At 43.4% G+C, this 25,777-nt stretch overlaps 1 protein-coding gene across 1 annotated transcript in view; it reads right to left on the reverse strand.

The window, feature by feature from the left end:
* The window catches only part of b4galnt4a (beta-1,4-N-acetyl-galactosaminyl transferase 4a), a 183,086-nt gene that overhangs the window by 33,133 nt on the left and 124,176 nt on the right, over nt 1–25,777 (reverse strand). The window contains exon 7 of the mRNA XM_069686815.1: nt 16,123–16,190. Within this exon, the coding sequence (XP_069542916.1) occupies nt 16,123–16,190 (68 nt within the window). The remainder of the gene's footprint in view (nt 1–16,122; nt 16,191–25,777) is intronic.

Here is a 25,777-nt window from a genome sequence, read left to right on the forward strand (position 1 = left end):
GTGTGATCCGAACATAACGCTAACCTGAGAATACTTTAAAACAGGAAATGGGATCTTACTTGGGATTCAGCTCAGACAAAACACAGTCGGGTGAGTCATTAGAGTAGATTGGATGACATGAAAGTTTAATTAATCTAATGAATAAGTGGGGAAATTAGGTAATCAGGATCATCTCAAGCAGAGAGAAAAAACACAAGCGAAAAAGAGGCGTAGCTTTTAGAGAATTAAATTCTTGTTAACTCTATTTTAGGTTGACATGTCACATCTTTTTTTCCCTCACATCTTGATCTAAAAGTAACATTATTGGGCGTCTCAGTTCCTTGACTTTCTCTCCTCGAGGAGGAGGAGGAGAAGGAAGAGGACTGTAGATGGCTTTTAGGATATATTAGTGCATTTCCTGAGCCCTTCATTAGATTGTCCATTTCAGCCCATAATCTCATAATAATAATAATGTCAGAGAGCTGAGAGGATGCAGTCTGACGCCACACTCTGTAAGTCTGATACACAAACTCAGGCAAGCTTGAAAAATACAAAATATCAGCCGTACAGATATACAGAGAAAGAAAAAAAAGCATCCGTCAACATTTGAGGATCTATTTTTTTTTTCAAGCCCCCTTTGCTGCTCTGAGAAAACACAAAGAGCCGGAGCATCAGCAGTGACAGCTCAGCCAATACAAAGCTGTTTACCTGTTTTAAGATGCGAGATAAGACACACACACTCACACAGGCTACAGATAGGAGGCCTATCAACGTTGGAGGAGCGAGATCGAGACAAACACATCGGGAAACGGAGATGGATGAACAAATGAAAAGAAGGCAAAACATCCCGTCGCATTCACGCGCTAACACATCTTTTATTTCGCTATTTCGTTTCCTCTCTGTGGTTTGAAGAGATTCCGTGTGCCAATTCAGGAGCAATTTCATTTTTGGTTCATGTTGTTTAGTTCCACTTTGGAGGTGAGACATTTGTTGGGTCCTGTGAGATTCACTGTCTGCAGTTTTTTCCCGTTTTTTTAAGCTCTGCGTGATTTCATCGGGCCTGTGTCTCGTTTTCAATTTGGTGCAGAGAAGGCAGACATTTGTCGGGAAAATGAAAGACGGAACTGAATCATGATGGCTCCAAATAAAGACGTAGGACAAATAAGAGAGATGTTAAGGAAATTGTGTGATAAAAAAAAAGAAGGAAAGGAGCACAAAGTTGGAGAAAAAGAGGTGTGTGTGTGTGTGTGTGTGTGTGCGCGTGCGCCCACTGGTCACACCATCTCTCCCGTGATGGATGACGAGGCGGGCTCTGGTTGAAAGAGATGAAGAGACAAAGAGACAGGGCGGAAAGAAAGATGAAGGAGGAGCGATAAATAGCAAATGAAGAGCAGAAACAGAGAGGGAATTATGAATGCTTTCTGTATCTTGAAAGGAAAAATACATTACAGCGAGTATCAGCGAGACGTGCTTTCATACGGAACGGGAAAAAAGGGACATAAAAGAGCAAGCGAAGGGCAAACGAGAGATGGAAGAGGAAAGAATAGCTATTAGCGTGTGACTCAGAGGATGAGTAGAGGACACAAAACACGAGTGTAATTGCCTGACTAATTGGAGCCTTTGTTTCCAGTTTCCCTTCATTGGCTTGAACGCAGAGAGGCAGACAAAAAGGAGCTCGGATAACACGAGACGGGGACTGTAGTCAGACGGTATCATCGCTGTCCAAAGTCTGCGGGATGGGACATATGAAATATTTATTTGGCATGAACATATAGAGGGTTTTCTTCCTCTTCTTTGACAAGCATCTTAAAGGAAACAGGCCAAGAGAAATACATAAAAGGCTGGATGCACAACACCCTGAGGACTGTCAGAGCTTCACACACACACTCGGTATAACTCCTGGTTTCAGAGCAGCATACACCATTCCTTTTTCCTCTTGTTATTCACCATTCTTGTCCGTTTATCTGTCCGCCAGCTACACCAATTCCTGATTCCACTTCTCCCGCGTCTCCTTTTTCTCATTAATGCTATCTGACTGTCACCCCGTCCCCGCCTCTCCCTCTCTAACACCCACAGGTGGCCTTTAAATAAAAAGAGCGTGCCTGACGAGTGCTCTCCTCTCAACTACATTAATGATAACCAGTGTTTAGAGCTGCCCCAAGGAGACGCGCAAACTTCACTTTTCTCCCTTCGCGTTCCTCTCCCCTCTTCACTCCATTTCTCATGCATTCCTCTAATCCATCAGAGAGCTATCACGCTGCTCTTCCCTGCAGCCTCAATAAATCCTCTTTATTCCATCCCCATCCTTCGCTTTACCCCCCCTCCTCCTTCTCCCTCTCCCACTCTCTTCTCCCGTATCTTGTCCGACGCTTCTCTCGCGCCGTCTCCTCTCCCTCTTCACACCGCATCCAATTCCCCCATATGTAATTATCTAATATAGCTTTATGGCATTACTATCTGCAATGCCTTTTCTTTCCTACGCCTCCACTTCACCCCGCTCTCACTTTCATTCTGTATTAACTCTCGGTCTCCTCTGCTACCGGCCGTAATGTGTGGATGTGGAGAGATTTCTTTCAGCGTATCTCACAATAATTTGCTCTGCTGAGACGCAGAGAAGCATGTGTTCTTTTCATTCCTGCAAAGTTCAGCTACAGGTATTATACTGTGTCAAGGTCAAACAATATTACATGTTCAGGGTGTAGAAAACAAATAGGAGTGAGTTTTGTTGTTTCCAATAGCCCTCCTGCCTGAACACTCACAGCTGTCTTAATCCACAGCTGAAAATAGTCCCAAACAAATGCAGAATTTCTGGGCTTTGTAAAAAATGGAACTAGCCAACATTTCTGTGACCAGATTTTAATATCTAATATTCATTTATATATTGAAGAGTGTTTACAGCTGTTTGGAGATACCATACTTAAAAGCAGGGTGAAAAGAAGTGATTATCATTTAAACAAAGGCTAACTTACTTCTGGATCATCTTAAAGGGCCAGTTCGACGATTTTCAACCTCAGTCCTATCATGCTATTATGGGGAGCTAATGCCATTATGGTAGAAATGAAATGCACTTTGGCTCTGTGCCTTTGGAGGACGCTATCCACTTCTCCAATGGGCCTGTAAAACCTCCGCCAGACTACGTAAAACACGTCCTCAATCTAGGACGCCCGCCTCTGATGTCATGTCTTGTTTAAAATCGTCAGGTTTGAAATGTAGACTGCAGACCTGAAGATGTTTTAGACGATCCATCTCTCGTTGGGCCGTTCCTTTCAGAGGGAGGGGCGCAATGCACACTGGGTGTTGTAGGCATGTAGAATGGGTGAAACCACAAGCTGTTTGTACAACTTTCTCCACAGCTGTGGCGCCAATTTCAAATCCACCCACCAACAACCAGAGTCCCCACTCTCACAATGGGAATCTCGTTAACTCTCTCCTGGTCAATCGCGACACACCTATCGTTTCACAGAGAGTGCGTGCTCAGCTGTCCTCGGGGTTCCCCCCACACAGCAGGATGTTGGATTGTAAATAATGAACACAACGATTTGACGTTCTCCTGAGCAGATTGAGGGAAGTAAAATCACTCTTAACATACCTCACACTGCAGGAACATCAGGCAACATAATCTTCAGAACCATCAAAAAATCTGGACTTTGTTTGCTTGGGCCCAAAATTGGCTTGATTATCTTGTATTGTGTACTCCACATTAGGCATTTATGGCGTTGAACTCAGTTGCACACAGTAAAAGAGACAGAGCTTGTTCCATCCATCCATCCATTTTCTTTCGCCTATCTGGGGTTGGGTCACAGTGGCAGCAGGCTAAGCAAGTTAGCCCAGACGTCCCTCTCGCTAGAAACATTTTCCAGCTCCTTCCCAGGACAGGTGGGACATATAATCCCTCAAGCGGGCTCTGGGTCAAGCCTGGGGTCTCCTCCCAGCTGGACGTGCCGGAAAACCTCCACAGGGAGGCGCCCAGCAGCATCCTTATCAGATGGCCGAACCACCTCAACTGAACTTGTTGCTCAATGTATAAAAGAAACTCTGAGGCAGCCTCTGAGGAGCTGAAACGAAAGCATGAATAAGCATCTCTCTTGTGAGACAACAGATTTTAGATTGGCAATGTTTCTTAAATGAAAGAAACATGCACAGGTTGATGACCTAATGCGTTGTTCAAAGAGCATCGCCTGATCAAAGATGACTGATAATTTTTGAGATTAGATTTTACAGCAGAAGAAAGGGATCCAATACACTTGGCAACCTTGGAAGCAATGCTATCAGAAGCAATGATAAGGACCTCCGTCTTATTAGTATTTATCTGAAGGAAGTTGTCATTCATCCAATCCTTAATGGCAGTCAGACAGTTGTGCAAAACAGGAAGTTTTTCAGTGTCATCCGGCTTAAAAGATACATACAACTGAATGTCATCAGCATAACAATGATATGAGATCCTTGAAATTTGCTGATAACATGGCCTAGTGGGAGCATATATGAGGAAAATAAAATGGGACCCAAGACAGAGCCCTGAGGCACACCACAGGACAGAGTAGCAGACTCCGACATGTATGGACCAAGTGACATGGAAAAACACCTATCTGAAAGATAGGAGGAGAACCAGTCCAGCCCACCCACCCACCACTTGAGTCTGTCAATCAAAATGGTGAAAAAAATGTACGCAGCTCCCCCAAACTGTGTCACTTGAAAAGGGCGGGGATTTCAGGGTCTGTTAAATCATCTAACAAGCACTTTGTGTGTCGCATACTGACAACTTGAAGCTCGGCTGGTTTGGCACTGTTGAAAATGAGAAAAAAGAAAGAAAAAGTTAGACTAATGGCTTTTGGGGGGCATTTCTGCCTTTATTTACAAGACAGCTGAAGAGAGACAGGAAATACTGGGAGGAGAGAGCGGGGGATGACATGCAGCAAAGGGCCGAGGGCCGGAGTCGAGCCAGTGGCCGCTGTGTCATGAGAATCATCGATCTCTTCTCATGACATCTCGATACATCCCTAATATTCACTAAGTCAATTTCCAAACAGCTTACAAATCCATCCTGCTGCTGCTCTGAATGTAATTTCTGTGTGTTTTTTCAGACCGAGCTGACCATCCGTCATCATTACCGTCTCTAATCACGTTTGGCCAGAAGCAGCCCCGTGCTACCATTTGGTCTTACTCATGCATTACTGCCAATCAGATGTCCGCTACCGCAGTCTTTCACTGCTCCAGAGATGTGCATCAACACCCCATAGACATTCAAACATGAGCCCCAACACACACAAACACACACACACATAGATTTGTGTCTCTGCAGGCCCCCATCGCTCAGAGAAGCAGATGGCGGGCTGAAGGCCTGAGGGAAGAAAGTGGGACAGAAAAGTCTTTGCAGCTCGCTGGCAAACAGCTCCACTCTAATTCAACTGCTACAGAGCATCAACCAATTACCTTGAGTGGAGAGAGGTTAGCATAGAGGTTGGTATTCACACTCAAACACACAGAAATATACACACACTTGCTCATATTTGTGTGAATACATACATATTAAGAGGCCATGCAGGTGCAACACTCAGCTCGTCTTCACCCTCGATCAGTATTCCTCTGATGCCACGAGCACAAGTACTTTACTTTCCTCTCTAAATGCTCGAGTCTCCGCACCAGCTAATAGCCAGCAGTGCTTAAGTGATTCAATTATAGATACTGAGAGATCCCATAGTGAAATAACTGGTCATTCACCGCTAGGTTTCCCTCATTGTTGCCGGGAAAGCTCAGTTAACTCTCTCCTTCCATCTATTATCGCTCTTTGTAGGATTTTCGGTTAAGTCGGGCGTGTAGAAAACAAATAGGAGTGTTAGCAGTGAGTTAAAAGCATGAAAATGAAAGAGGAGGAAAGATGAGAAGGAAGAAGAGGAGAAAGTTGAGAGAGGGACCTTAGAGGAAGAAGGCACACAGGAACACAAACACAGGAAATGAAGAGCACACATCAGCGCCCACCTGTCTGAGGAGGATTGGGCGTAAATGTCAGTTCCAGCAGTTTGTGAACTGAAAGCTGCTCCTTCAAAATGCCAGCTGTGGCATCACAGATAACCTCAGAATCCTCTCCTGTCTTTCTTCCTGTCCACACGACTGTCAAAGGTCAGTGCCCGCCATTTTTGGTTTCAATCTAAACACCTGAAAGACCCCACTCTCATGTTTGGAAAACCATCCACAGAAGCAAATGCTAAATGTTAAGAAACACTAATCTCTATTTACAGATTGTGCATATAAATGTAGACTCTGTAGGCGAGGGACAGGATTTCTGGTGTGGGAAGTGTTCTGTCAGAGTAGTATCGTCCACTATCACTTAAGCGGGCTTTGGTTGTATGCGGGGAAAAAGAGTCTGTGTGGAAAGCAAAAGGGGTAGAACACGATCCACCATTGTGCAATCCCAGCTCTTATCTGACGACGACTCAAGGTTCATTCACATCTGACAGCTTTGGTCGGGACTTTGGGATTTTACTTGGAAAGTCCAGTTCGTTTGGACAGGTGAGAACACGCATTCGAACTCTAGGGCGGACCAAACCTCCGGGCCATGGTCCGCCAGAAAAAACGGGACTCGGTCCGTTTCCAAATTAACCACGGTCCGGTTCGATTCAGGTGAGAAAATAAACAGACTTAAAGTAAGACTTAAAGTAAGTCAGGAAGCAAACCAAAAAACTGTGCATTGTGGGTTTTTTGTGTTGACACTTGCAGAGACAGCCACGCAGCCAGGCAGCAAGATGAGTAGAGAATAGACGTGGGGGAAGACGAGGATATAGAAATATGGGCTGAACAAACAATTTCACGAATGCTTGTAGAAACGCACAAGAACATGGAGGTATTCAAACTGTTTGGATCTGATCTAACTGAGTAACAATCCATTCCATTATCCTCCGCTTATCCGGGGTCGGGTCACGGTGGCTGCAGGCTCAGCAAGGTGACCCAGGCGTCCCCCTCCCCAGCAACATTTTCCACCTTCTCCTGGGGGATCCCGAGGCGCTCCAAGGCCAGACAGGATATATAATCCCTCCAGCGAGCTCTGGGTCTACCCCGGGGTCTCTTCCCAGTTGGACATGCCCGGAAAAACTCCAAATGTAGGTGCCCAGGAGGCATCCTAATCAGAAGCCTGAACCACCTCAGCTGGCTCCATTTCGATCCCAAGGAGTAGCCGCTCTACTCCGAGCTCCCCCCGGATGTCCGAGCTCCTTACCCTATTTTTAAGGCTGAGCCCGGCCACCCTTTGGAGGGAACTCTTGTATCCGTGATCTCATTCTTTCGGTTACTACCCAAAGCTCATGATGACAGATGAAGGTTGGAACGTGGATTAACTGATAAATCAAAAGCTCTGCCTTCAGGCTCAGCTCCGTCTTCACCATGACGGTCCGGTACAATGATCGCATTATTGCTGATGCTGCACCCATCCGTCTGTCAACCTCAACAATACAACAAAGTCTGTGCTTGTCTCTCTTCTTCAGGGAGTTTTCCCATGTGGTAATTCTGACCAATCAGAGAGCAGTTTCCTTGCGCATCAAAAGTTTTGGTCTGCTGGTAAAAGCTGCCGTGTGAACACAAACAAGACTCAAGGCAAAATGCAACATTGTAACTTTTTGGTCTTTGATTCGGATCAAACAGATGGACTTTAGGTGTGAAAGCACCCTTAGCTTTTGATTTATCTCTATTAACAGATATCTGCATGGAGGGGAAGATTACAATCCTTTGCTAGACGTTGTCTCTCAACTCCAACTTCAACTTCGCTTCTCAAGCTGCTAGTCAGACTGTTAACAACAACAACGCACAGAAAAGGAAGTCTTGGTTGTACCTTTACCGCTATCCACTGGCTACACCGGAAGCCTGAGAAGTTGGCCATCTCTCCCAGAGGTTATGTCCTTCTCAGACTGAAACAGAGAACAATTGGAGATGTTCCCATACCAGTGCTAGACTTTGTAAAATAACTACTGGTTGTGTGATCATTGGTGGATTGGCTGTCACAGAGAACTTTCCTTTTATAACCAAGAAAGAACATGAAGAAAATATACTGAGGAATAATTATCGACTCTGCATGTGGAAGATTATTTTGACACATCTCTCTCATGTTTTTATTTAAGAGTGTCGGAGAGATGCTGTTTTTTTCTTGGCGCAAAGCTCCTTTATTCAACACAATTAGCATTAGTCTGTTTGTTTTGTAGAGGAGGAGACCTTGGCGTTTAATTTGGCTCCTGTCAAAAAGCTTGGGAAACACAGAGCGGTAAAGGAATCCTAACCCAGCATAACAACAGTTTAACAGTATTAAACAGTATAGTTCCCATAATCTATCAATTTCTAATCTGAAATACTTGATTAATCTGATGAACACTACTGATGTCTGTACAGCCGGGGGCTTCTGAAGCTGTCAGAGAGCAGTGGGGGGGTAGACGGGGGTTTACTGTGTGCGTCATCTGACTACCTCTCCCTGTCACTCATCACGCTGCTGTGACAGCTCCCAGCAGGCTCTGCAAAACTATCACTTCACAGGCGCGAGAGGTGGAGGCAAAGAGTGAGACAGACAATCAGGGACACTTTAAAGTTGACACAGGTGACAACAGGTGCTGTCAAACAGGAGGAGGATTTTTATGCTTTTATTCAGTCCAGTTTGAGTTGTTTTAAAGGTTCATTTGGTATATGTAGAGTTTTGTCACTTCTAAGTGGGGCTGCAATTATTTGCAATTTTCTATCTGAATTAATTTGTTAGATAAAAAAGTGCCGGAAAATATGAGATTAAAAACCTAGAACAATATGCAAGTGGTGGCTTTAAATGCAATAATCTTATACATGTAATAATGTGGGAAAAACTAGCGTGACCGGGCAGAGAGAAAGTCGGACACAGGTTAAGACAGAGAGGGTCAAATACTCTGCATCTTTAAGTTTTACTCAGCAAACTTCCTCACTCACTTACACACAAACACACAAACACACAAACACACACACACACACACACACACACACACACACACACACACACACACACACACACACACACACACACACACACACACTAAGTAGTGTAAGTCATTAGCACCAGGTGGTCTTAGCCAGGTGGTGTGGATGGCTCGCGGATCTCATTAGCAGGTGTTCTAAATCAACTTTCCGGTCCTTCCAAGCTTTTTAAAACGCAACCTAGGACTGACTTTCACACACTATGGCAACAGAGAGGCAACACCCCACCGAGGCCGATGAAGAGATCATTTAAGAAACTTAATTTCTGTCACTTTTTGAACAGCATGTGGGTCTGCTGCATACCGTTTGTACTGCAGAATATGCACACCAGGAAGATCTCGCCTACCTCTTACCCAGGGGCGTTTCCTTGGGTGGCATGGGACCTCTGACATCTGATTGGCCACCCCATGTGTTAGGCAAGTTAAGGCAAGTAAATTTATAAAGCACCATTCATACATAGAGCAATTCAAAGTGCTTTAGTTAGCCCAATAAACTATGATTGGTCTGCCTTGTCAGAGGTGGGACTTAAGTTCAAAGCAACATATTGTGCTTTGTTGCCACAGCTGCTTGTAGCTTTTGAGGCATTTTAATGTTGCACATTTTCTTTTGCTGGTACTTCCTGCGACTTCTGAAAATACTTTGACTTTTTGAGTCCTTAAAGAATTAAGTATTATTTTCTACATAAGAAACTACACACAGGAATTAAACAACACTACAATAACACAGGGTGTATTAATATGCTATTCAGATCGGCTCCTGTGGGGTGTTCCCGGTCTGCAGCGGTCACTACCTACCAAGAGTGGTCCAAGGAAGGAAGGCGGGCGGAGGCAGTGTGATGCTTTGGGCAATGTTCCGCTGGGAAACCTTGGGTGCTGCCATTCATGTGGATGTTACTTTGACACCTACCTAAACATTGTTGCAGACCAAGTACACCCCTTCATAGAAACTGTATTCCTTAATGGCAGAGGCCTCTTTCAGCAGTATAATGCGCCCTGCCACACTGTAAAGATGGTTCAGGAATGGTTTGAGGAACACGACGATCAGTTCAAGGTGTTGACTTGGCCTCCAAATTCCCCAGATCGAGCATCTGTGGGATGTGCTTGACATACAAGTCAGATCCATAAAGGCCCCACCACATAACTTACAGGACTTAAAGGATCTGCTGCCAACGTTGTGGTGCCAGATACCTCAGCACACCTTCAGAAGTCTAGAGGAGTCCATGCCTCGACTGGTCAGGGCTGTTTTGGTGGCATAAGGAGGATCTACACAATATTAGGCAGGTGGTCATAATGTTATGGCTGATCGGTGTACAGGGTGAGATATTGGGAGGAAGTCCAAAGAAAGTGCTTGTGGTGTGAAACAAACAGAATGAGGGGCTGATGGGAAAAGTGTCGTTAAGAGGAGGGAGACGCACCTTAAAGTACTAGTTTTAGTCACCCAAGCCTGAGAGTAACCACAGACTGAGGATGTTTAGGTGATCTATATAAGTGGTTTGAGCGTGTGGGTGGTGGTGTGTTTGCTGGTTTCAGTAGCCTCTGATTGCATCACCAACAGGCGAGTGAAGTGAAGTGAACCCCTCAACAACAATATGTTTCGCTCCCTGACAATATGATTCGAGCCTGCAGCGGCCATTAGTCACTGCTCACTCAGTTCTACTACAGTCGGCCGTCCGGCTGCAATGAACCGAGACGTATAAATAACTGCAGTCCAAAAAAACCCCCAAACACAAGCTATAGTAAGAGTGTCTGCTGCGCTTCTTTCTGCTGTTCAATTACACCTCTGAAGCCTTCTCTCTGATTGGTTGCATCCTGCTCTGCACCATCCAACTCCACTCTCTTATGCTCCATTTTACTGTAGCTGTGTCCCATTTCATCCTGTTCTGAGCTCAGTATGATAATAACCAGGGACAGTAGCACATAAACTGTAAAAGCTGTTTTAAATTACAGCTTTGTGCTAGAATGGAGACTGTAAATAGGCTCAAATGGCCCTGAACTTCAATAATACATCGCACAAGAGCATCTAGCTGCTGAGGGCTACCAGTAGTAATTTTCACAGCGGCTTCAAAAATTGGGTATTATTGTGAAAAATACGTAAATTATTGTGATCAATTATTTCTATATTTAAATGCTTCAAATTACAAGGTATTAAAAGCTGCTTAATGACAGACTATTTCTGCTGTGCACAGACTGATATGTTGTTCTGTTCCGCACGTCTAATTTGCTCATTTCAACACCATCCCATCTATTTTGATACCTCTCTCTGAATGCGTGGCCATTAATCCTGCTGCACACCCAATTTAGCACACCGAGGAGCATATCGGCTCTGCTCTAAACAGGTCGAGTGTGATGGTGCATTCGGAGGGATGCATGTCGCGCAGAGCTTGCAGAGGGAACATGCGGAAGATGACAAACAAACACATCTCTGCTGTGGGATGTTTTCAGTGGAGTCATCACACGCAGAGAGGAACTGCAAATGTCACGGTATTAAAAGAACCCGTGCACATTAATGCACAGAGGCATGAATTAGCTCGCATGCAGAAATATGAATATGATCGCTTACGCACGCCCACACGCAGACACATCAAACTAGATTTTGTCTCATTATCTTAAGCTCGACTTTCACGCCATCTTTGACACGGCTGGCCTGAAGCACGCGGTGAAATAAGAACAGATTTCCCTTCAGTCATTAGCCACTTCCGTCCATAAAACCTAACATTTTAAAACCTCTTCTTCTCTGATACACAATAATGTTTGACCTCACAGAGGAAGAAGAGGGCAGGAATGATTTGGAGAGAATTGGTGTGTTTGTGAGGTGTGAGATATCCAAACTATTTTGGGTGAGAACACACAGAAAAAGCATGTTCCCTGCTCTCCTACAGCGGGTGATTTTATAACTGACAGCATGCCTGAGCTGTAAAAACTCTCCTTTAGCTTATATATACAGAATGGAACTACATGAGTGTACATAAAGCAATGCACACATCCAAAAAGACACACAATAACAGGTCACAAAACATGCAGTGTTGCACCCAAATCTCTCCGCTGAACATTCTTTTTCATGTTCCCGTCGCAGTCTACCTCCACGCTCGCTTACGCTGCTGTTGTCTTGTTATTGTCGGAGAAAACGACACGCTTGTCAGACAGGGAGGAAAAAAACAGAAAAAACTTTCCGCCTCCTCTTCCTCTATTCTTCTTCTGCTTCATCTTTTGTCATCTCTCTGCGCTCCCTTGTAGTCTGGTGTGCCTGCTGTGCTACCCAGGCCTGGTTAATCCCACGCACAGGCAAAAACAAACACACGCCAACAGGTTCTGGCCCGCGTTCAGCCCCTTATGGTATTAATGAATTTTTACTCATCATATAAAGCGATGTGTGCCGACGTGCTCCTTTATAAAAGGAAGGAACAGATGTGTGGTTTTAAATGAGCATTGAAGATGTTCTTGATGTTTTATTCATCTTAATAATCCTTCTCAGAATGATAAATAATGTGACTTCTGTCATGATCCAGTCATGATGAGACAGAAAAAAGACCTTAAAGAGACGCATTGAGTCAGACTGGATTCAAAGCAATGTTAAATTCATATTAGAATCATAACATAACAAATTAATAATATAAAATAGGCACATAAATGTGTTACATCTCATTAGTTTCTAGAAGTTTGGACTTGCAAGATTATAGGGACCGCTATTCTTAACATGAAATGCTTGCTGTACTTAATTCAACCAAGGTTAACTAGAATTACCGCCTTGTGGTTGTATGCCTCCCCCAACCAGTCAAGTTGCAATTTACATCCGTGTCTCTCCAGACTCACACAGTGAAGACTTTGAAGGAATTGGTAAAAGGTATTAAGTATATTTCTTGGTGAAACGTGGATGCTTCACACACATCTTCAACCCGGCAGCACAAAAGATCTCTACGATCACCACAGTTTCAAGGTGAGCACCAAAGATTATAATTCAGTATCTGACTAAATGTGAAATATGGTCACAATGTCCCCTTCTGTTCCTGAGTTATGGTGTTGAATTATGGCCAGAAAAGTGTTTTTGCAGAACATTATGTTGTCACAGTGAAGTTGACCTTTGGGGTCTAAAATGTCACTTTATCTTCTTATCTTATTTTGTAATTTGTCATACAGTAATTAGCGATTTAATTCTTGAGTAATAGCCAAAAATGTGTTATGTGTAGTCACAGTGACCTTGACCTTTGACCACCAAATTCTAATCAGTGCATCCTTGAGTCGAAGTGGACATTTGTGGCAAATTTGAAGAAATTCCTTAAAGATGTTCCTGAGATATCGCGTTCACAAGAATGGGTTGGACGTGAGGTCACAGTGACCTTGACCTTTGACCTCCAAAATTTAATCAGTTCATCCTTGAGTCCAAGTAAACATTTGAGCAAAATGTGAAGAAATTCCCTTCAGCCATTCCTAAGATATCTCATTCACAAGAATAGAATGGACATGAGGTCACAGTGACCTTGACCTTCGACCTTCGACCACCAAAATCTAATCGGTTCATCCTTGAGTTCAAGTGGACAATGGTGCCAAATTTGAAGAAATTCCCTCATGGCATTTCTGAGATATCATGTTCACAAGAATGTGTTACTTCTTCATCAGTGTGTAATCGATCAGTTTTCTATTCATTCCTTTTGTTCGGATTCAAAGCTTAATTTCTTGCAGGTATTTTTATGTCACATGACACTGTGGAGCATTCAGGGATATTTAGCTTGATTTACTTTAAAAATCAAAGCCTGTGTAAAAATACTGCAGCGCACATTAGACAAATGGTTTGTGGAGGTACATACATACAGTATGTGTTTCAGTAAAACATGAACTGCTTTGCTTTCGCCCTGTTGGTTTGAGATGCTCTCAGACTTTTAGCTTAACTGTATTATCATGATACAATCATATCATGTTCTTTAACTGAATGATTCTGAAGTCCCTGCAGGAGGACAAAAAGGTGCAGGACCAGAGCCTGATAAAGAGCCTGTTAAGGATCCTACAGGAGAGACGTAGACCTGGTCTGTGAACACTGATCTAACCAGGACTCCCCCATTAAGATCCACATCATCTCATGAGCACAAATATAAGTAAACATAGACAAATATATATATATATATATATATATATGTATATGTATATGTATATATTTTTTCCAAATTTCTTTATATATTAAAAAAATAATTCTTACTGATGGGTTTGGCTTCAGCCCTCTCTGCGACCCTGAACAGGATTTGCTGTATAGATAATGGATGGATGTAACTTAACTTCACATTTCTTTTGCATTTTGAGCTTGTTTTTTTTGTTCTTTGTTCTACAGCGCATCTATAGGCATTGCTATTTTAATATCACTGCACAACCCACACTGTCATGTTATAAATTAACTTTTGGATCCTGTATCTTTAAACAAATCCATTTCTGAGCTTCTTATTTTCACACATTTGAACAGTATTGTGTCATATAATGCATGGTAATGGATAGTTCAGTTCAGATCAATGATTCCCAATGCGACAAAACAGTTTTAGAATGTTGCTGAGAAATTTTGTTTTTACTTTTTATGCCTTATCTAATAGAGAGGGCAGTGGATAGTGGGAGAGATGGAGGAAGAGAGAGTGGGGATGACACGCGGCAAAGGGCCAAGGGCGGGAATTGACCCCCGGGGCCACCGCATCGAGGACTATAGCCTCTGTACATGGTTGCCGATTCAACCGCTGAGGCAAACCGGCGCCCCTTTACAGAGGAAATTGAAGCGGTGTCAACTGATTAGTTGCAGGGCGTCTGAAGCCGCGACCTGGAGTTGCAGAAGATTTGACTTGTCAAATCTCCAAATGTAGTTTTAGAACGAAATGATGTAGCTATTTCACTTCAGCCAATCAGGAAACAGCATAAATTGGCGTAGGCACCCTGTCTCTGGCGCTGCAGTACCCAAAGACGGCTCCAGATCCTCTCTTTCCTACCGTTTTTTAATCAATGTTACAGCTGACATTGCGAGCATGTCACTGTCATCCATTTCTTTTTATAACGATAACAGAAATCTAGCTAGTCAATTCATGTAACCTAGGTCTAATACTAAAGCAGTATTAACGCAGAAGTAGTGGGGTATGTCAGTGCGTTGTTGCTATGGAGACGGTCAACTGCATCTGTGTGCGTTGCGTTGCTTTGATGTGAACCACCCAGAACATTTACGATCAGATGATACATTTGGCAGTTGCATCCAGTCGTTGCAAATCATTGATCTGAACTGGCCTTAAGTGATTTTTGTACTTTGTTGTGGCTATCGTTTATCATCAGCTTTAACTGCTCGTCTTTCTTAGTAAACTATGTTAATAATGGCTGACATTATATAAATGATCCACAGCTCTCTGCTTACATAACTTTAAAGTCATTCAACTTTAAACATGTTCTATTCTACATGTGCGTTTCCTCATGCAGCTTGTACAGATTAGAGGTGCTGAACTATTCTGAACCACGACAAACATTATCATTGTGTGTGTGTGTGTGTGTGTGTGTGTGTTTGTGAATAATATAAGGCAGCACTCTGCAGCTTCATCCAACCAGGCAAACGCAGGAACCCAGAGGAATACGAGCCCTGTGCTTAGAATCTTTTTTTCCCCTTGCTGTGTAATCATATCAACTTAACAATGACTTTAGCAGCAAACTGGCTGCAGATCAGCGCCCGTACTAAAGGGTGCTTTTATGCATCGGCTCCCAACAATTAGGCGGAGAGATGTGTTGAATCTGAGAGGAGCTGAGAGGTTAATACGGGCTCATGTTACATTTAGAGAAAGAGGCCTTTCAACTGCTTATGATCCTCCACAAGCTGACCTGATGAGAGCACTCTGCGGATGCTAATTCATACGTACAGGGACAGACACCCGTGCACACATATATAGAGAGGAGACACTTGATTTCTAGTAACCAGTGAACACTTGAGCCATCATTTTCCTCCTGAAAGAGGTGGTACACTGTCATTAATGGTCCCAATACAAAGCATGATGGGTACAAACCAATACTTAACAGGTAGAGAGACACTTTATAGCCGCAAGACCGGGCCTCAGGGAAGCTCCAGTAGTGGCTCATATTTGTAGCAGGGCTTTCTTTTGGTCTCCGTCCCGGCTTGAGAGTAGTATACCCGAGCTGTTAAGAAATGTGTGTGGTTGTCACAGGTACTTACTGCACAGACTTGGAGGACTGGGACCTGAACTTGCTGAACTCGCCTGGAGCGGTCCACTCTGTGCCCAGCTGCAACACACAAGACAGGAGACACAGATCAGAGCGGGAGCGAGAGAAAGAGAGGTCGGAAAGGGGAGCAGCAGATAAGAACAGCAGAATAAATGTTGAGTTGTGTCTGGAAAATGCTTCCTAGAGGTCAGGTTTGTGATTTTTCGGCAATGATTGTGACGTTTTTGGGAAGGGTAAAAAGGAGGGTGACAAACGCTGTCGGCTCATTCTCAGTCAGAAAGCGGACTTGTTGTTTAAAAAGGCACTGCAAGATCTCGATCGCCTCGTCCCCCTTCGCCTTCATTTCACTGAAATGATGAATAATTGGTAAAACAAGATTATATGCCCTGAAGCAACAGGGAAAGTCAATCAGGAGGCCAATTCTGAAAGGCTTAGAGAGCAAACAGATGAGAGCTAATGGCTATAAATACATGGAAAATCAGGAAGAGTGACTCCCTGCCAATACTGACTCAAGAAGCCGGCTCATCGGGACCCACGGGGCTCCCGTTTCGGCCCTACAGTCAAATCATTGCCCATTCAATTCCTCAGTTAGCCAACGCAACTAATTAGGGCCCCTGCTGCTGCTGATCCATAATGAAAGAATAAAGCTAAGTTCACAGCGGGCGAGACTTTAATTGTTTGTGCTGGCCACGATTCTGGGTTTGGAACCGGTCCGAGAAACATGGCAGGGCGGGCGGGCGGACGGGCTGCTGATCACCAGTCTGTGTACGACAACGTTTTTCAGAGCGGCTACATACTGACACACACAGATATATGAAATCATACAATGCTACCTCTGAACACGTTTGCTGGCGCGAGAAGAGAGGCACTATGTGAAGAAAAAGCTCAAAAACAGGCAGTTATGTTCGTCCAAAGCAAGCAGGCCCCTGGCAGTATGAAAGCCTGTGAGAGTGTCTGTGAAGCAGTTGGCTGGAGAGGAGGAGGAGGACACAATGAGTGCTACTGTGCCTTCACTCTGAAGCCCACAGCATGCTGCTGCTGCTGCTGCGGTACATTTCCACACCAACATTTTTCCTCACAGATTCCTCCTCCGGCTCAGAAGAATAAAGAAGGGCGGGAGTCGAATCACTGGGAGAGAGTACTGATGTGAAAAGTTTGTAAGGTAGGAGATTAACTTCCAAATCCAATATATATTTAAATGTGTTGTGACATTTTATTCCACCACTGTGTAACTATTTATTTGAAGTTGACAGATGTTAGGTATAGATACAGTATGTAGTTTAAGTTTTTAATTAGTATGGATGGTTTTTTGTTTTTTATGGGCAATAGTCTGTGTAATGATGACATCAGACTGCATAGCCTTGCACCTATATGAGGATGTGTATATCTTTAATTGGGGTTATTGAGGTTTATACAATAGGCAGTTCTGACCAAGTGATCTGATTGGACAAGAGGTATTCCATGAGTGCTGATATAGAGTATAACATCACTGGAACTTTTCACTTCACACTGTTTCACTCTCCTCAGCCAGGTGTTCTGAATACTGTTAATTAACATTACAGCAGAGCGTGTATGTCTGCACTGATCAAGCTGGTACCTCTGAATCACACAGCAGACTCTTATTTCACTTGTTGATGATAAATTAAAACAGATAAATGTACATGATAAAAAACAGCTGATCTGTGGTCACCTGTAGACACAGAGTGCAGGAGGATGTTTGGGTTGCTTGGCAAAAACAGTCCAGTTTCAGTTGAGGAAGTTGAGGAAGTAGTTGAGTTGGTGGAGCAAAAAATGATCTGTTCCTGTTTACAAATATTAGTTGCTTCTATAACTTGTATAAAATCAATATTACACTTGAGGGTGTGATGTTATACTGAATATCAGCACTGCTGTGATTATCTTCTATCTAGCCAAATCACAGCAGTGCTGAGTAATACAGCATCAGGACAACATCATGACCTCGAGTGTGATATTGCTTAAGTGTTACGGCTGATCCACACTGGAAGCGTGGCATGTGCATGACGGCTACGGGACATGTTCATTTTCATTTTAAATGCATGAAATCAGATAAGTGTCTTCACACTGCCGGCGTGAGTGGCACATGTCTCGCCCTGCTCACGCGCCGAAAATCTAGTTATCAAGTTATTTGATCGATAAAGTCACTCACAGGCTCCTTATTGCGGCTCCTTCTTAATATTCTTTGAAATAAAAATGTAGTCACAAGTCTCCCGCAGGCCATAAGTATATATGTTAGTAAAAATAAATAAATAACATCTTGTTACAGACGTAATTCAGGTGCAATCTCTCTCTCTCTCTCTCTCTCTCTCTCCCTCTAGCTCTCTCTCCCTCTCTTCGTCTCGGCTCATACAGTTGTTTTCACCACATGTTAAATAAGGTCCCGTTTTTAATGTAAATAATATCGTTGTCTGATAATACAAAGACCCGAAACTACCCCTGGATATGGCACACAGCCGAGTAAAGTGAAGAGTGATTAATGTATATTTCTATTAGCCTAATTATTACTTACAGTTGCACAGATGCCTCTACATTCTTCCCTGTATATAATAAATCTAAATGACATTTATAAAGCAAATATATTCACATTTTTTATGGCCTTTATTGCGGTAAAACTCATGTAGAAAGACAGGGCTGGCAGGATAAGCCCAGCTGAGAGCCCCAGCCGACACGCAGCCCGTGTGAAGACCTTGACGGTGCGAGCCGGAGCCGTCACGCTCTGCTCATGCTTCCAGTCTGAATCAGCCGTTACGCTAGCAGCAGCCTATTTAGCCTTAAAGCAGAGATGAGGAGCAGACTCTCTTCACTCCTTTCTCCACACCTCCAGGTTCAGTGGTGTACTGGGGGGGGGGGGGTTGGATAAATGATACATGTTGGAAAATTTGTTGGCCTTCGCACACTCCTATGTGTGAGACAATGTGCCCTCATGGTATGCCTCTATAGCAACTTTCTACGTGGTGGTGCCCCATGGCATACAGCTGGTGCCCCCTTTTTTCGCCTCTGCCCCTCAAACAGCCTGAGTACACTACTGCCCTGGTTCTTTTTTTATTTTATAGCTAGTGCTCTTCTGCCCCAACTTACACAGACTCAAATGACATAATTTGAGGCAAGATTTCAGATGTTGCACAGCTCTCTCTGAGCCATAAATGGCTTTATACAGAACTTCACAAATATAAGTGCAGGCAGACAAACCACTCCTTCAAGCTTCAGTCTATAGAGACCACTCAGTGTGTGTAAAATGGTCAAATGGACTGCACTGATAAAGCGCTTTTCTACTCATGTCACTTTCATCCATTCAGACACATTCACACACTGATGAAGTCATCATCAGTCATTCATACACTGATGGCAGAGGCTGCTATGCAAAGTGCCAATCTCCGATCAGAGCCAATCATTCGCACACACAGTCACACATGTCTTCGGGGCAATTTGGGGTTCAGTGGACACTTCAACATGTAGATCAGCTGGGGATCAAACCGCCAACTTTTCAGTTCAAATACGACCCACTCTACCACAGAGCAACAACTGCCGCATGTGTGTGTGAATCTTTAAAGACACGTTCATGTTTATGTGTGTATTTCTTTATATTGTATAATAGAACACTCCCACTTCCTCCTCTATTGTCAAGGCTTTTCATTGTTAAGCCTCTTTGTATGAAACTATGTATGTATTGACTTCAGCGTGTACTATGATACTTTGTTTTCAACATGAATAAATGAAAAGTGTGACTCATTTAAGTCGTAGCCTGCTTTAAGTTTTCATCATGTTTTGTTCGTCTCCACAGAGCTGTGACAGGGCCGACTGCAGAAAGTAGTGCAGAAGGATCTCACATAAGCTCGTCTCCTTCAGAAGAATCATTAAAATAAAATGTGTGTCACTGAGAAGTGCTGCCGGCTTCTTAAGAGAAGCAGCCAACTTTCAGCTAAATAACTTTGACAAATCACGGCTGAGCAAAGGAGGCACTTCAGCACAACTTTAAAATCTTTCAAAGTAGAGGCAAGCAAAGGAATAAAGCTGCGACTTAAAAACTTTGCACCGAGTATAAATGGAAAACTTGCGAGACAATATTGTTAAAAAATGTCTCCAGTCGCTGAACTTACATGTTTATATTCTCCTCTGTGAGGGAATTGTTTTTGTGCTAAGAGATGTTGTTGAGATGAAAAAGAGAGGGATCACACGGCAGACTGCAACAATATTCACCTCAGCGACTCATGTTATCTGGGGCTGACTCCAAATAAAGTCAGGCTTTTTTCTTCCACTTTAAAATAAGTGGAAAAATTCTGCAAAAAGGCAGAAATCATGATAACTCGTTTCCAAAACAAATGATAAACCAGAAGAGAACTGCAAGAAGAAGTGAAGTATCATGTTGAGATGAATATTAACTCAGGGAATGATGCTTCCAACCACTGAAATACAAGAGAATACAGCCGGGCTCAGACTACAGGAGCTGGGCGTAAAAAAATAGGTCTTTCTCTTACAACCGCCTTAGCTACGACCGACTTACACAGAATGCACCAAGCCTAACTGTGTTATGATGCACGTCCACATGAACACTCGCAAAGCTCTCTAACTTCTCCCATCAAGTTCTCTTCAGAAGACGTGGATAACACAAAAGTAAAGTAAAGAAAAATACATTCTACGGATAGTGAAGTAAGAAAACTTGAAAACCCCCTCCAGTGGAAATCCAGTGCTTAACCTTGTAAACATCTCCATGTTGTGTTCTTCATGTGCTACAAGACATATCAGGGACAACATAAGCAGTCATCTCCATGGCTGGGCCTGTTTGCTTTTAAACTGCAGTGTACCAAGGACAGGCTGAACAACACGTTTTCAGATTGGCAGGTTTGAGACATCACAAACCTAAGGAGCCAATCCTGTTAATGGACGGGGTGACGCTAGGCTGATCATTAAGTGTAACCTATGGCAACCACTTACAGCCAGCTGTAACAGTCATTGTAATTTTTGCAAACTCACTACTGACTACTTACTTTAACGTTAAAAATAATTACTAAATTTCAAGCGAGCTAAGTTTCAACAAGTTGCCACTAAATGATGGCAGAGCTCCGTTGGCAACAAATCTGACTTTTCTGCCAAAACAAAACATTTCAATGAGCTTACTTTCCGAGTAGATTTCCAGTGGGGTGGTCCGATCACGGATGTCTCTCTCTCGTTTTAATGCTGTTTTATTTATCATCCTGTAAAGCAACCAGACGTGCTGCCGTTGTGTTTTTCTTTTTTGTTTTGCGACATTTACTTTTTACCATTTTGATTTAAGTCTGACTCTTTAAACTTATGCCTGCTCCATCCTAGGCGTAAAAGATACACCCTGGTGCAACACAAACAGGGCTTAAGTCTAACTGGTGCACAGGGTATAACTGAAAGTCTGTTGTTACTTTCAGCTCTAGGCCAGACGTGACATTACACCCAGGCGTACGCCCAGCTGAAATTGATCCAGTCCTCCAGAAAATCAATAGAGAAATCTGGTTTTGGCCCTTAGTCGTTACAGTGGTTAATATCAAACATGTGATGTATGTGATATTGAGGATTTAAAATGGGGATGATTACGTCAGTCGCCTCCTGTTGGGTCAACAATAGCTAATAAGAGATCAGCACAAGGAGAGGAAGCCGCTGCAAGGGAAAACATTCTAGCCTCTGAGGCTAACGCTAGCTAGCATACTGTTGTTAAAAGAAACTTAACAGGTTAAATCTCACCTCCAGTTCTTGTTGAAGAGCAGACAATGAGTGTTCCATAACCATTATTAACTCCAGACTTGTACCGCCTGCTGCTTTTGTGTTTATCTTTCACTACAGCAAGTTGTAGCACCAGGTCGGCTTGTTTTGCAAACACCTGCTTCCCCAGGAGATCACTTGGGATCAAATCAGGTTGCTCTTTTTGGGCACAGACGGTTATCCTAAATCTGTAGTGTGCAATGTGCCGTTAGTAGGGCTGCACAATAAATTGCAATTTCATCGTTATTGCAGTATAAGCATAAAAGTGAAGTACATTAAGGGCTTTGAAAGATGTATTTTCACATCACTGAGATAAACATTAGTGTCAAGGAGCATCGCCTTCAAAATAAAGGTCGTCTTTTCCTCTTTTCCTCCTTGTCAGACGGTTAATCAGCTTCATGGGAGCAAAGGCGCCATCAAAGACCATTGTTACAAGGACAAATAGTAGTACTTTGGTTTTCCCATGCAAGTGGCAGATGTTCCCCAAGTTGGGCTTGCACTCGCAGAATGAGAAACACACACACATACACACACAAGAACACACGTGCACACAGGCATGCTTTCCCACCGAGCGATGAGTCATTGCATATTGAGAGCAGCATCTCCTCACCAGAGTAGGCGGGAGGTAAATCAGAAAGCAGCAGCCAGGGAGTCATGAGGGGCAACACACACACACACACACACACACACACACACACACACTTCATATCACATCTTAAAACACACCTCCTCACTGACATATCGTCTTATTTAGCTTCTGCCTCTGAAGTCTCCTCCGAGAAATAAAGCAGGGAACTTGGGGACCAAATTTTTAAAAGTTGAAGGAGACAAACAACCCAGGTATACAGCAACCCTGCTCTGATGTAACCTCGTCCTTTTTCCTCTATTATACAGACACATACACACACACACACACACACACACACACACACACACACACACACACACACACACACACACACACACACACACACACACACACACACACACACACACACACACACACACACTGTCTGTGAACCTCAACCACATATGCAGGTACCTCGAGAAAACTAATTTCAGATAGGCACTGGCCCTGAAATGCTGAAAAGTGAAACACAAAGAGGGTCAAAAATATAAGAACTACGAGTGTGTTATGGAGCTCGTCTCTCCATCTACTGCTCTTCTTCTTTTTCTCCCTCAATATCAGAGGAGAAGTAATAGAAAAACAGCTGATCTGTGATATAACTTCAGAGTGCTGTTATCTTTCTCTTATTCTGTCTCGCCCTCAGTGGGTTTTTCAATTGAACTTGAGCTGCAGAGAGATTCTGGTCCTTTTGTAACACTGTTCACATGATTTTTAGGCGTGTGAGCGAGGACATGAGCACACAGTGCACCGTGAGGAAACAGGTATGAAAGGGGAGGGGGGCCGGCCTGTTTGTGCAGGCGTTCACGCTACTCAAAACCATGTCTGCAGAAAAACAGCAATGCTGACATTTGCAGAGACGTTTGAGAGAGGAATGTTGATGCAAAGGCAGCATATTAGAATAAAGGCCACATTCCTTTTAGCTCCGTCAGTGCAGCAAGCTTGGCATTGAACAGGATGGCTCCTTACGATACTTGAATGGAGCAGACTCATTATTATATGTCGGTACACCCAAGATTTTCTTGTTATAACAACTAAGAATGTCAGCCGTGACGGGGAAAGTGTGGCTGAAATTCCGCAGTTCCACAAAGTTCATATTAAAACTAATGAGTGATTTTGTCAGCCTGATTTAAGGACTGAAACTAAAACTTCATATACTTGTCCTGAACATGTCTACATATAGTCTCTGAAATCTTCTTCGCTGGTTTTGTCCACGACGTCTGAACATTTCGAAAAGCCCACGCAGAAGTAGGGTGATTGCGTCAAAGATCTTTGCTAGAATTTTGTTTGCTTAAAACACAAGAAGGAAGAGACACTGTCCGTACTGTTTTGACTAAGCTGGCGCAAAACTTCTTCTTCTGTTGTTTTCCGGCTGGGTGGAGCATTCTTCTTCTTCTGGTCTTTTCAGCTGAGGTGGCACTTCTAAGAAATGGGAGAACAATGCTTCCTCCTGCGAGTGACAACAACGACGCATTTTGTCTTTGCAAACGGAAATGATGTACTGGTGATTATTTGCATATGAAGCGGCAAAGTAAGATCCGATCACAAGTGGTCACCGGAGACGCATTTGGAGATGCCAAACGTGAACGCTGGTACTTAGAGCTGTCCACTTGTGATCCGATCAGGAAAACCACATGATAACAGCAGGTGTGTCCAGGGCTTCTGTCACATCCACTCTGCCTCTACACTGCCCCTCATGTTCATGTGCATACTGCACCTTGTGTCTGACGCTCCAAACAGACGCAGGGCAGCCATCATGCTCATGTGAACGCGTAGTTATGTTTCTGGCTTCATGGTGCATTCTGGCTCAGTGACAAACTTAGCTGTAACAGAGTCATCATGATGTCATAAGTTCCACCTGTTTTCGAAGTAATCTGATTGGACAAGAGGCATTCCATGAGTGCTGATATCGAGTATAACATCACTGGGACTTTTCACACTGTGTATCACTCCGCCTCAGCCAGGTGTTCTGAATACTGTTAATTAACGTAACAGCAGAGCGTGTATCTCTACATTAATGAAGCTGGCACCTCTGAATCACACAGCAGACTCTTTCACTGGCTGATGATAAATTAAAACAAACAGATAAATGTACATGATAAAAAAACAGCTGATCTGTGGTCAGTGCAGGAGAATGTTGGTGTTGCTTGGCAACAAAAGTCCAGCTTCAATTAAGTTGTGGAACTAGTTGAGTTGATGGAGCAAAAAATTAATCTGTTGTTGTTCCTGTTTACTAATATTTGCTGCTTGTATAACTGTTGTATGAAAGCCTGCGGCCTCATGCCGTCGACCGAATCACAGCCGTGATGATATTCGGAACAGCATCACTCCCTCTCGTGGGATATTGCTTAATTAACTTGATATTAAAAAAGTGAAACAGGTGTCATCATAACCACACTCATCAGCAGTCTTTGTTTTGATTGTGACCTCCGAGTGCTGTTGTCTCATTAAGTAAGTGAGAGTATCTAGTGCCTTCAAGTGAGATCATATTGGCTGTGAGAGAGAGGAGTCCATTTAAAGGAAGGAGTTTTAAATGCAGATTTTCAGAGCAGTAACTGATCGTCATCCATCGTAGTCTGGCATAAAATCAACCTGCAGATACTTTAAACTGGTTTAAGTTTGCTAATCTATCACAATTGTCACTGTGTCTGTTGTCAAAGTGTTATTATCAACGGTGCTCTGTACAGCTGTTGGACCGGTTTGAATCGACCGTTCTGCACACCCCGATGTAACTGCAGCAGGAATAAAAGCAGACATAGACATGCTGCTGGCGGTGATGGATTGCCTGTCTCACGCAGGTTTAAAATTTTAATCTTGGGGGCATCCATTCTCCTCACTGTTTGTTTTTTTTATGTCTTTCCAAATGGATTACTGGGAGCGTGGAGGCAGAAAATTTCCACTTGGATCTTCAACAAAGAATGAAAGTCATTATATGCTTGTCATGGTTTTCAATCCAAGATGCTATTTACTATTTTTGAAGAGATGGTGCTACCTGGCGAGTAGCGACATCTGTCCAAATATAGTCTTTGAAAAACAGCACAACATGTCTTTTTTTTATAGCAGACACGTTTGTCAGAAAAGCAAAGGTGTTACTAATGACTATAATGACGGCACCTTTCGATTCAAGTGTCCCAGTAAGCCGTGGCAGCAAGTACAACACCAGCACTCTGAAACTGGAGCAGCTAAATGGAATTCAGCCGTCATTCTTTTATTGTGTTTTCTTCCTTGACAGGTGAGAATGGCTTGGTGAAAGGGGCTTATAAAAACTGACTCTTTC

This window comes from Semicossyphus pulcher, unplaced genomic scaffold (assembly GCF_022749685.1).
Source record: "Semicossyphus pulcher isolate SPU_LCO1_2020_fin unplaced genomic scaffold, fSemPul1.0.p SCAF_8, whole genome shotgun sequence".
Classification (NCBI taxonomy): domain Eukaryota; kingdom Metazoa; phylum Chordata; class Actinopteri; order Labriformes; family Labridae; genus Semicossyphus; species Semicossyphus pulcher.